This window comes from Chrysochloris asiatica, unplaced genomic scaffold, assembly GCF_000296735.1.
Source record: "Chrysochloris asiatica unplaced genomic scaffold, ChrAsi1.0 scaffold00004, whole genome shotgun sequence".
NCBI lineage: Eukaryota > Metazoa > Chordata > Mammalia > Afrosoricida > Chrysochloridae > Chrysochloris > Chrysochloris asiatica.
Genome location: NW_006408522.1, coordinates 35,745,418 through 35,758,774, shown reverse-complemented (window position 1 = coordinate 35,758,774; position 13,357 = coordinate 35,745,418). Strand labels below are relative to the sequence as shown.

The 13,357-nt window shown below is 37.5% G+C and overlaps 1 protein-coding gene across 1 annotated transcript in view; it reads left to right on the top strand.

The window, feature by feature from the left end:
* CASC5 (cancer susceptibility candidate 5) overlaps positions 1–3,346 on the top strand; it is an 80,375-nt gene extending 77,029 nt beyond the window's left edge. Inside the window, exons 23-26 of the mRNA XM_006831900.1 lie at positions 1,335–1,444; positions 1,954–2,072; positions 2,202–2,324; positions 3,238–3,346. Of these exons, the coding sequence (XP_006831963.1) occupies positions 1,335–1,444; positions 1,954–2,072; positions 2,202–2,324; positions 3,238–3,346 (461 nt within the window). The remainder of the gene's footprint in view (positions 1–1,334; positions 1,445–1,953; positions 2,073–2,201; positions 2,325–3,237) is intronic.
* The last annotated feature ends 10,011 nt before the right edge of the window (positions 3,347–13,357 follow it).

The window sequence follows — 13,357 nt, the reverse complement described above, 5'->3', positions numbered from 1 at the left end:
CCAGTTTACAAGTGATGCCCATTGCAGACATTATAACTCCCAACCAGTTTGAAGGTGAATTACTGAGCGGCAGAAAGATCCACAGTCAAGAAGAATCTCTGGCGGTAATGGACGTGCTGTACTCCATGGGCCCCAACACCGTGGTCATCTCCAGCTCTGATCTACCATCCCCAAAGAGCAACGACTACCTGATTGCACTGGGCAGCCAGAGGACAAGGTGGCTTGATGGCTCCATTACAACAGCGGATCCGGATGGAGATGCACAAGGCGGATATGCTGTCTTTGTGGGCATGAGGGACCTCTTTGCCGCCATGCTCCTAGCTTGGACTCACAAGCATCCCAATAATCTTAAGGTGGCATGTCATAAGACTGTGTCTGCCATGCATCATGTCCTGCAGAGGACCATCCAGTGCGCAAAAGCCCAGCTGGAGCTCAGGAATCTTAATCATCCTCCTGTGAAAATGTTAATGTCTGCCCTAGAGCCATCCTTCCTTGGGTGTCCAGCCTCCACTCTTCTGAATTGTTGAAAATGTGCTGGCCGTATTTTTTTAAAACAAGGTGATCACAGAAGGTTGTAATTTACAAACCTAGCTCTCCTGCCTTCCAAAGGCTCCCAGGCCTTCCTGGGTAACCAGATCCAGTTTATAGCCTTTGGAGGCATTTTGCCACCTGGGCTTCTCTTGAGGTACATGTAAGGACATAACCCATGTCCTGAATGTGTGTGGGCCTGAGAGCACATCTGAGAATGCACTGGGTTTTAATGGACCTATCAACATTTATTATTGGAAGAATTAAGCTAAATAACTCATTCTAATTTTGCCCTCTAAAAAAATACCACATTAAAGAGAATATAGTTGTCCTTCTGTGTGTTTTGTATCTGCAGTCTCAATCAGGGGTGAGGGAGATGAAGAAATGGGGAAGCAATTTAGTGGTCAAAACAGTCCCTGAAAGACTAAGAAGGAGCATAAAATACTATTGACGTTGTATTAGGTATTATACATAATCTAAAGAAATGCTTTACAGGGTCATTATGAGTCTGAACCAACTCGACAGCACTTAACAACAACAAAAGATGATTGATTTAAAGTATACAGCAGGTTATGTGTAGGTTATATGTTAATACTATTCCACTTTATATAAGGGACTTGAGCATCCATGGATATTAGCATCAGGTGGGAGGGTTCTAGAACCAACCCCTTCCGGATAACAATGAACAACTGCATTTCTGTACTTAGTAGTTTGAGAGTATTTCTAGCTTGCATAGCATAACATTTCTAGTTTATATAAAACATGAGTAATAAATAACATCTTCCATTCATTTTTTCCTTCCACAGAGGATAAAGCTCCTCCTTCTTCCCTTTTAGTTCATAAACTTATTTTCCAGTACATTGAGGAACAGGAATCCTGGAAGAAGAAATGTACAACACAGCATCAGGTTCCCAAGGTAAAGTCAAATTGAGGTATTTAAAGGGAAACATACATTCTCTATCCCAAAATGGAGCTCTGGTAGCATAGTGGTTACGAATCGGGCTGTGAACCGCAAGGTCAGCAGTTCGAAACTACCAGCTGTTTCGCGGGAGAAACATGAAGCTTTCTGCTTCTGTAAAGATTTACAGCCTTGGAAACCATGTACAAGGTTACTGAGTTGGAACCGACTCCATGGCACATAACAACAATAACAGTCCCAAAATGCACTGGACTGCTAACTACAAGGTCAGTGGTTCAAACCCACCAGCAGCTATTAGGAAACCCTATACAGGGTCACTGAGTCAGAACCAACTCAGCAGCAGTAAACAACGATCCCAAAAAGCAGAACTGAGATTTTATATATGAAATAATGGGTCCTTAAATGGTAAATATATTCAATTACTTAATTTTCTCTAGGTTCTTTATTGTAAAAGAATCACCAAGCAATGAAATGTTTCCATGATTCTTTTTTTCTATTTTTCCCAGATGCTTCAAGAAATATCATTGATAGTGAGCCATTGCAGGCTCCTTGGAGAGGAGATTGAATTCTTAAAGAGATGGGGACCAAATTATAACCTCTTGAACATAGATATAAATAATACCGAGTATGTAATTATTCCAAAACTTATTAAAGTATTTATTTTACTAACATGTTTCATGCCACTGTATAAGGGAAACTTGTGTGTTAGTCTATTTTTGTTTTATGTTTTAATTAAGGATCTTGTCTTTTGCAGATTGAGACTTTTATTCTCCAGCTCTGCAGCATTTGCTAAGTTTGAGATAATTTTGCCTCTCTCAGCCCATTATCCATCTGTCCTATTACCTTTCTCTATTCAAAATCACCTTGGGAACATTGGGTAAGTAAAATGCCAGTGTGATAAGGTTCCCAACTACTTTTTCATCTTTTTTGTTTGATTTGGAAGATTCCTTAAAGTGGTCAGCAAATAGATGGACCATAGGAACAGCTAAATGCTAAATGTCACTTCTGACTTTAGTTTGGAAGAATTTCTTCTTTGAAAGTCAATGACCTCCATTACTATCTCCAGTGGATACTAGAGACCACTGGTCTATTCTTTAATACCTGCTCCATATTTTAAAAAATGAGCTCTGGTAGTGTAGTGGTTACGAATCGGGCTGCTAATCTCAGGGTCAGCAATTCAAAACTACCAGCTGTTCCGTGGGAAAAAGATAAGACTTTCTGCTCCCGTAAAGATTTATAGCCTCGGAAACCCTGTACAGGATCGCTGTGAGTCGGAACCAACTCCACAGCACATAACCACCACCACCACCGTATTTTAAAATACTCCTGCCTAGAGCAGACATGAAGAAAGAAGTCCTACATAAGCTTAGGCCAGATCACATCTAAACAACATGTTTGGCCCTAAAAACAGAAAAATCACCTTAAACATTGTGTAATTATAATACTTTTCTGAGTTTGTAGAACTAGACCCAAAAATGTGATATATTTGTAGTCTGTTTAGCCCACTAAGTTTGGAAGATAGCAGAATCTGCCCCACTTGAATCCATCAGCAATCTAGATTTTTAGAACCAGAGAAAGCAGCTGGGTTAAAATACTCATGGTTATATACAGAACTCCTAAAGCCTTGTTTTTTGAATCCCATTTCAAACTGGACAGTCTGGTTATTTCCAGAAAAGCCCATTTGTTTGTATTTCCTAGGAAACTGAGAAACTACCCAAGAAAATGAATTCCATCAAATTGGAGACAAATTTAAGTTACCAGAAAAATTAACTCATCTTTTTTCTTACCAGCCAAGATGACATTGCTGCCATTTTATCTAATGTGCCACAAGAGGACAACTATCTGAAGAATGTAGTCAAGCAAATTTACCAAGACCTGCTTCAAGACTGTCATTTCTAACAACAAATCCTTAAACTACAACTGTAACAACCAAGTAGAATGCATTTAATAATAATGGTATGTCAGGACCTCCATTGCCATTTTTTAGCCTTTGGACTTTTGATCTTAGCAGTCTCGTAAAACTCCTTCTAGTGATGTTATAGTTCATTTGTACAATTAATTTAAAAATCTCCAGAGTCGGGAATGATGAGAGGCCTCAAATAGATTGCTACCAATCAATTTGCTTAACTTTCTACCAAAGTTTTTAGTAGTAGGATACTGAGGGAAAGTTTTTCTAATTAAAGTTTCTTCTAACGTTACCTCTGTGCTAAAGAACAACTAAAGAGCAACTTTTATATATATAGGGTAGGGTGGGTGGGGTAATTACCACTGACCAAAAATTAACTGTTTCCCCATTAAAAAATTATGATTTAAAGTAACTTGACTTTTGCTTGATTATAATGACTTATCTGTGTACAAACTATTCAGATATGTTTTTCACCACTCCAGAATGCTGTATTAAGTGAAAGTAATGACACTCAGTGGAATGGTTGCCATCTTTTTTTTTGAGGGCCTTGCCATCTTTTATTCTAAGTGTATAGTGTTTCATAATTATTAAGTGTATATTGTTTTAGGGAAAGTTAATTCATTTTGGTCCAGTGTATATATGTAAATATATTCATGTGTTTTTCATTGTCTGTTATATAGTAATTACACTTCAAACTAAATCATATTCAGAATCCCAGTTGTCAGGTTCTATAGTAATAACATTATTATTAGTATCAATTCTTAAAACCATACCTTCTTCATACACAATAAGTACATCCATTGCTTGTTGAGTGACCAATATTACCTGTGGAGTATGCAAATATGAAGCTTTCACCCAACCTTTAGTAAAATCCTAATTATGATGTTTTTTCTAGTTGCTTTTATATGAAATTCTAAGCTAACATATGTTTTTATTTCTTAACTAATTTTCTTAAGAATTCCTTATAGACTTTAGGTTCAGGTCAATTTCCTATGAGTTCCATTGAATGTTATCATCTCTCTTGATTGGCTTTTGAGAGAGGTCAGAAGATCATATGATCATTTCAACTTTGTGTTCCCTGTTTGTTATGAACTCTTTGAATTATTTTTAAAGTCATCAATAGCTTTCTTATTGTAGTTACTATATTTCTTTTCTGTAAGCCTAAAAAGTAGAGGTTTGGGTACTCTGGAATGTTTGCAGTACATAATTGTAATATTTACTATTTGCATTTGTATTTGTTCAAAGTATCAGTTTCATAAAAGTATTTCAAAGTTTTTCCTTCAATGATTGGAAAGCAGATAATTTTTTGCACTATTAAAGTAAGTTTATTTACATGAAATCTTCAGTAAGCAGTATCTCTTTATGAAATGAAGAACATTTTTATTCTGTACCCAACTGACCTTTTGACATATACCAAAGAAGCCTCCTTTTAGAAATACCTATTTGAAAACTGAGATAAAATTAACACTACTTAAGAATTAGAACCAGATACAAATCAGAGACACTAAAGGACAGTTTAAAAAAAAACTATTTTGATTTTTCTCAAGAAAATGTCATTTCTATAAGTTAAGGCTAGCAGCCTCACTCAGCTTCATGTGAGAACATGTAGAAATGGAAATTCTGTGGCCTCAACCCAAACCTACTGAATCAGAAATTCTGGGAAAGGGACCAGCATTTTATGTACTTTTTTTGTTTTTTCACTTCAAAAAGAAAAAAAAGTGCTTTATTGAGATATAGTTTGCATATTCATTCATTCAAAGTGTACAATTCAGTGTTTTTAGCATATTCTTAGATATGTACAACTATCACCACAGACAATTTTAGAACATTTTCATCACTTCACAAAGAAAGCTATATGTAACCTTTAGAAAACAGCCTCCTCAACCCACCATCTCCCCTTTTCCCTAAATCAACCATTAATCTACTTTCTTTAGATTTGCCTGTTCATATAAATAAAATCATGTGTGGTCTGTCTTCTCTCATTTTGCATAATATGCATATTTTAAGGTTCATCCTTGTTGTAGCATTTACCAAGATTTTATTCTTATTTTATGGCCAAATAGTTCATTATATGAATAATACATTTTGAGGAGTATCCAACTTCAAAATGCTTCCTGTTTAACTTATGGTAAACTCCATTTCTGATTTGATGATTGTGTCCATTTCTGGCTGCTATGAATAAGGCTGCTATAATATATAAATATTGTGTATAAATTTTTATATACAGTAGACATAAGTTTTCATTTATCTTAGTTAGATATTAGGAGTGAATTTGCTAGATCATAGAACTTTTGGTGTGGTCCTATAAGATAAACACTGGACTAAAAGGTCTGAATGGTAAGGATGGCGATTCAAACTCACCAGCCACTCATTGGAAACCCTATCCAGGTTTGCTGAGTTGGAACCGACTTAACAGCAGTGGTAACTTTATATTCCTATCTGTAGTACATGAGGATTCTAATTCTCTACTTTATCACCACCACTTGTATTAGCTATATGATTGTAGCCATCTATTGTATATGAAGTAGTATCTCACTAAGGTGTTTTCTGTTTTTGTTTTGCTTAATTTTATTTATTTTTTTGTTAATGAGATTTTGATTTGTATTCCCCTGGTGTGGTGCTATAGATAAATACTGGACTGCAAGATCAGTTTGGATTGCAAGGTCAGTTGTTCAAATCTACCAACCGCTCCTCAGAAACCTTATACAGGGTTGCTATCAGTTGGAACCGACTGTATGGCACTAAAACAAATGACTAACAATGTTGAGTGCCTTTTCATATGCTTGTTAGCTATTTATATATCATCTTTGGAAAAATACATTTTTCAAGCCCATTTTTCATTGGATTTTATTATTGTGTTCTTATAAAGTCTAAATGCAGATTCTTGATTAGATATAAGATTTACAGGTATTTTTTCCCATTCTGTAGTTTTGGGGGTTTATCCTTCACTTTCCTGATGGTGTGCTTGGAGAACAAAAGTTTCAAATTTTGATAAACTTTATTTTTGTTATTGTTCATACTTCTGATGTCATATCTAAGACTCCATTGCCAAACCCAAGATCAAGATTTACTTCTATGTTTTCTTTGGGGAATTTTATAGTTTTAGCTCTTAAATTTGGGTCACAAACTTGAAAATCCGATGGAATCCAGTTCTGTTCACATTTGGGATCATCATGGTTTTGTGAGGTGTTATTGTTAAGTCATACTTATATCTTTGTACCTGCCCTTCTTTCTTTAGGTTTATTTTGCTATTTTTCTAACTCCTTGTGATGGTAGATATATAGCTGATTTTTTTTTTTTTAATAGCTGATTATTTTTTGGTCTTCTTTTCTAATGAATAGTTGTTAAGTGCTGTCAAGTCGGTTCCAATAGCTGACCCTGTATAAGGTCTGGTGTGGCGCTGTGGGTTAATGTGCCAGTCTGCAAAGCCGTTTGAACTGCAAGGTCGGCAGTTCAAGGTCACCAGCTACTCCTTGGAAACCCTACACAGGGTCGCTATGGGTCGGAACTGACTCAATGGCACTTAACAACATAAGGTTTCCAAGGAGCAGTTGACAAGCTTGAACCGTCAACCTTGTAGTTCAAACCAATCTTGCAGTCCAACCTGCAGCAGCACACCAGGATTCCAATGAGTATGTACAACTTACTTAATGTTTCTCTTTTATATTTTTGTTATCATTCATTTCTTCTAATGGGAGAAACATGCTATTTTAAAAATATGTTGGTCTTTTGTTTAATAAGATAAATGGAAGGTGTGATAATTAGGGTTTTGTGTCATCTTGGCTGTGCCTGAATTCTCAGTGGTTTGACTGTTAAGAATTAATAATCCCCCATGATAAGGCTAATAATGAAATCACCCACAGGATGTGATCAGTCCTGGTCTGATGTAATTATCCTGTGTTGTCAGTTCTTACTTCTATGATGTTAATGAGGCTGGATGCAATCTACAGGATAGATTATTATATCTTGAGTTAATCTCTAGATAAGACAGCAGAGAAAGAGGGACCCACTGCTACCAAAAATTAAGAGCTAGGATTGGAGTGTGTCCTTTACATGTGGGGTCCTTGTGCTGTGAAGCTTCTAGATCCAGGGAATGATTGATGTCAAGACACATTGAGATCTCCAGGAATGCTGTGACTACAGATGCTGAAAGGAAACAAGGACCTTTAACCAGAACTGGTACTCTGAATTCAGACTTCTAACCTTCTAAACTGAGAGAATCAATTTCTGTTTGTTAAAGTCATCCACTTGTGGTATTATTATTGTAGCAGCACTAGATAACTAAGACAGGATGTTATTACATTTGTTTGGAACATGACATCATAACAGCTCCCAAGGCTCCAGATCAGACTTGGAGAACAGGAATTTTGAAGTTGGATCCCACAAATGAAGGATATCTAGGAGTCAACAAAATGAAAACAAAAATCCTTACCACTGGATTGATAAACATCATGATAAATGAAGAAGAGGTCGAAATTGTTAACCATTTCATTCTAGCCATGGAAGCAGCAGTCAAGAAATCAAATAATAAATTGCACTGGGGCAAATGTGCTGCAAAAGATCTTTCTGAAGTTTTACAAAGCGAAGCTGTCACTTTGAAAATTACCTGACCAAAGCCATAGTATTTTCAACCACCCTTTATGCATATAAAAGCAGGACAATGAAAAAAGATGACTGAAGTAAAGTTGGTACATTTTAATTAGGGTATTGGTGAATAATATTGAATTTACCATTCACTGCCACCAACTGAGGCATGGCTAATAAAATGTGGTGTTGGCCTCCAGGGCAAGATGGTGGGGTAGGCAGATATACTGAACAGACTCCCTTCAAGAACATAGACCACTAAGTGAACTAGGTATAGATGGTGATTCTAGAACTCTTGAGTTTCAAAGGAAAGGACAGAGGTGGATTGAGTGCCAACTGGGAGAGAAAGCTGAGCAGAGGGGGTAGCAAGATTGGAGAGAGACAGATGAGCTGTCAGCTGGTCTAGCACTGCATGGTTATCAAGTTTTGTGGGGAGCTATCAATCAACAAAACAACCTGGAGGCACTGGAAGTTGGCAGCCAGGGAGTACAGTTCTCTGTTGTTCATGCCCTCCTGGTGGCCAGGGATGTGACCAGTCCCCATAGTCACCCACCTGGCAACCAGTAGCACCCCCTCCTACACAGCCTCTGCTCTGCCTAGGGTCAGGCACCAGATATACCATCACCCTGCATCTAAAGGCTTGTGAATTTTGCCTCATTAGATCTTTTATTGCTGTTCTCTGTTTGACAAGAGACAGCGGTTGTACTCATGTGGCCCAGTTACATCTGTGGTTCCAACCATTTGATTGTACCATCTAATCGGTGGTAATTAACAGCTAACATTGGACAAACCCACCCTGAACTACCTAACACAAACAGCCAACAGAGAACTATTACTACATTTCTAACCTTCATCATACCCAGCAGGAGACAGATGGTGAGTGCCTAAGAAAATGTTAGGGAAACTTCCTCTTCAAAGGATGGGCAGACCAGCCTGGAGCAGCTAGAAGAACAGAAGATACTTCTTGAAAGAAAGACTGACAGGAAAAATACAAAACAATATAGACAGACTGACTGATTACTACAAGAACAAGCAAGTTGCTTGCCCAGGAGACATCAAGGTAAGTGGTTGGGTCCCCTCAGCAAACCACCTTCCAAGACTAAGACTCAATGGAAATACATGCTCTTATTGGTGACAATGTCCGTCACCTATAAGTGGAAGTGAGGGAAAAACAGCAATGAAGCCTGTGAGCTAAGCCCTACAATGTTCAGTAGACTCCTGTGAACCCGGGTGGAGACCTGGTTGCCCAACAGTGTGGCAAGACCTGGGGACTCTTTGGCCCAGAGTCAGTGACATAGCCACAGAGGACTAGAGTGGAGAGTGAAGCATCCAGCTGATAAGAAGAGAGGGCATATGCACAAGAACACCCACACTTGCAGATAATACCCACTTGACCTGGCTTCAATGACTGGATGATCAGAGCTCAACTAGAAGAAGAAAGAAGAGGAAAAACAAGAGTAATCTGATACAATTTGATGAACTTGACCTACAGTTGCTCAAAAGAGGAAACATCTTTACAGCAAGGATCTTTGCCACCCCCTCATGGACAGAGTAGACAGGGATGGGCAACTTGGACATTGGCTACCCAAAATGGGGCGGGGATGTTACAAAGGCAAGAAGTGACTGGTTTACAAGCTTTCAAGAGGGAGCCTAGATCCAGAGGGCGTGGAGGAAGGTAGAATCGCCAGTGAATAGCATTCAATCTGACGGGGGGGGGTTGATGTAATGAAATGCAGAAAGGTCTCTGGTACAATAGTGAATAATTGTTATCACGACTGATTGTGAGGGTTAGAAGTGTAAAGGTAGACGTTTTGTAGCAAGGAGGGAAGTGATTAACTTTTCAGTCTAGGAGCGGAGGTCCCTGGGATCATCAAGGTAGAAGAGCAGAGAGCAGGACCTTACCCTGAGAAGCAGTGATGATGCCTGAGACGGAGGTAGAGATGATGTCATGGAGTGATGAAGCAGCTGGGGACTTTAGACACAGAGAGGGAGAGGGGCTATGTTCTGACAACTGGGGGGGGGGGCAGGGTCTTATAGGATATACCCTTTGGTTGGTTGATGATGCATGGAGGGGATTGTAACCATGGCAATGATATACAATAGGATGAATGTAAAATTAATGTTCTCCCATGTAAACTATCATATAATTCACAATAAAACATTTTAAAAAATAGGTTAAGTATTTAAAAAATATATATATATATATGTTGTTAAATGCCATCAAGTTGACACCCAATCATAACAACCTTGTATAGGGTTTCCAAGGAGCGGCTGGTGAGCTTGAACCACCGACCATGTAATTCAAAGTGACCTTGTAAAGCGCTATACCAGGACTTCTAAGAATATACCAGCATCCAATAATCAAATATAAATACAGTGGCACTACAGTATCTCAGAGACAACAGACAATTTCAGTTTACATGAAGACACAAGACAAAGTGGCTCAAATAAGTGGTCAAAATAGAGTCCGAAAATATAATACCGAAAATGGTACTGGAAATGTAGACGTTTTGTAGCAAAAGGAGGGGAGTAATTGACCAGCATTAGTCTAGCAGAAACCCTCATAACTAACCACCCTGCCCCCAGCTGCTCTTTGGTCCTAACAGACACTGAAACCAGCTCCATCAAGGTCCTCCATGTACTAGATTGCCCTGAAAATATATAATATATAAGCTTAAAGGAACTCCATCTAGGGCCAGGAACACCATTGTTACATTCCTCCTGCACCCACCTTGTGAGCGCCTTCGCTAGCAGGAACCCCCCTAGAGTTTTCCTCTATCTCTGCTTTTATTTTTCCTTCTTCTGTTTCTCATTTCCTCTTTTTTTTTGCTTTTGATCTTTAATAATCTCTACTTTTTCCTTTTCCCTCTCCCTAGTTTTTCTAAGTTTTGTCTTTTTTTTTCCCCCCATTTATTTTCTCTTCCATAGCTCCATTTTCCTGTCTTTCTTTTTTGTTGTTACATTTTTTTTTCTGGTTGCTGCCTGTTTTTATTTATTCTCCTTTGTCATTTTCTCTTTTCATTTTTGGTTGGTTATTTATTGTCTTGTTTTCTTGTGGGGGTTTCTCCTTCCCACATCTCAGGAGACAGTAACTGTGCCGATACAGCCCAGCCATGGCTGTACCCTCTTCAACTCCATCCATTGATCCAGAGCCAATACCAGTTCTATACCACCTGATTAATAATAGACAGCAACCAACACCAGCCAAACCCATCCTGAACTGAGGTGCACAAATGGCAAACAAGAATGGTGTACATGCTTTCATTCTATACACCCACAGGAGATGGTGAGAGGCTAAAAACATGTTAATATACAATCATCAATTAAATATAATCATCAAATCAATCAAATAAGAACCCAGAGATAACAATTTTAGCTTAGCAAAACAAGAAAAAAATAGCTAAAACAAATGACCAAAATGCAGAACCAGAAAACACTGATGAAGAAAAGATAATGGAACTAATTGAAAAATAATTCAAAAGAATGATATTTGAGTACTTTCAAATAATTGATAAAAAGATCAAGGAAAACAAGGAGAATACAGAAAAAAACTAGAATAATTCAGGAAAATACTATAAAAAGCATAAAATGAATGCAAATTTTGAAACAATATAAAAGCTGCAATTAGAAATCCAGAAGAGTAATACTAAGATTTAAGAAAGGGATAGTACAATACATAGTTTTGTACATACACAGAGTGGAATACTACACAAAGTTGAAAATAACAAATCTGCAAAACACCTCACAACATGGATGAAACTAGAGAACATGCTGAGTGAAATTAATCATAATAAAAGGGCAAATATTGTATGAGACCACGTTGTAAAAAGGATTTTCTTGAAGAAAGAAACATTGTATGATAATTATGGGGGAGGGGGAGATTATTCACAAGCTAGAAGTTAGGATGACAGGGCTAGCAATATACAACAAGAAGGAGGTTGGCAGAGGTAAGATAAAGGTAGTGGGAGACACAGGAATGAAAGTTAAAAGTGAATAGAGGTAAATACTGTTAATTTCTGGTACATGGAGTGAAGGAATTACAATTATTGTAATGAAGCAAAGTATTTGATTTGTTGAATGTAAAACATGATCTGTAAACTCACTAAATTCACAATAAAAAGTTAAAAAAAAAAAGGATAGGTAAGTATCTTCAGTAGCTTGAGAGAATTATCAAAGTTGCAGATGAAAACAAAAAAAACTAGATGAATTCAGGAAAATGATACCAAAACAAAGTGACAAATTAAGTGAAAACTTGAATCAATGGAAGGCCATATTGGTGAGCTTGAAGATAAATTTCTCAATAATTCATCTGCTGGAGAAGCAATCAGAAAAACAAAAAAGTCCCAAGAAACGTAAGCATTATATGTGACATCATTAAAAGAAAGAATTTATGGGTGGAATTCCAGAATAGGAAGTCACACACACACAAAAAAAAAAACTCTCAAAGAATTGTTGGATAAAAACTTCCCTAACACCATGAAAGATTGTTAAGTGCTGTCAAGTCAGTTCCAACCCATAGTGATAATAGGATTTCCAAGGAGCAGCCACTTCTGACCTTGTGGTTCAAAGCGACATTGAGTCCAGCTCATTAGCCCACAGCACCACACCACGACTCCTCATGAAAGAGGAGAAGGTATATATTCAAGAAGTTGAATGAACTCCAAAGAAAATAGACATCAAAAGATAATCACCAAGATATTATAATCAAACTCTCCAAAACCAAAGACAAGAAAAGAATCCTGAAAGCAGCTCAGGGAAAACGAAAAGTTTCATACAAAGGAGAACTAATAAGACTAAGCTCTGATTTCTCAGCAGAAACCAGGTAGGCAAGAAGGCAGTGAAATAACATACAAAACTCTGAAACAAAGAGTGTAAGTACTTCAATCTTTCCTCTATCATGATATCATTTGCTGGTTCAGCTGTGAGGATTTTTGTTTTCTTTACATTGAGGTACAAGTTATACTAATCTATACTTCATCAGTAAATATTTTAAAGTATCTTTGCTTCTAGCATTCAAAATTGTGTCATTTGCATATCACAGGTGTTTAATGAGACTTCCTTCAGTCCTGATATGTTCTTCATAATCCAGTTTCTTGGATTATTCAAATCATACAGATTGAATAAGTATAGTAAAAGGATACAACCTTGCCACACACCTTTCCTGATCCTAAACCATTCCTTATCACCTTGTTCTGTTCCAACAACTGCCTATTGGAGAAAAGATTTAAGCAGTTACAGACTTCATTTTGCTTGGATCCACTATCGACACTCAAGGAAGTAGCAGTCAAGAAATCTAACAACATATTGCATTTGGCAAATATGCTGCAAAAGACTTTAAAGTATTCCAGAACAAAGATGTCAGATTGAGAACTAAGGTACATCCGACCCAAGCCATTGTTTTGTTTGTTTGAAGTTTTTAT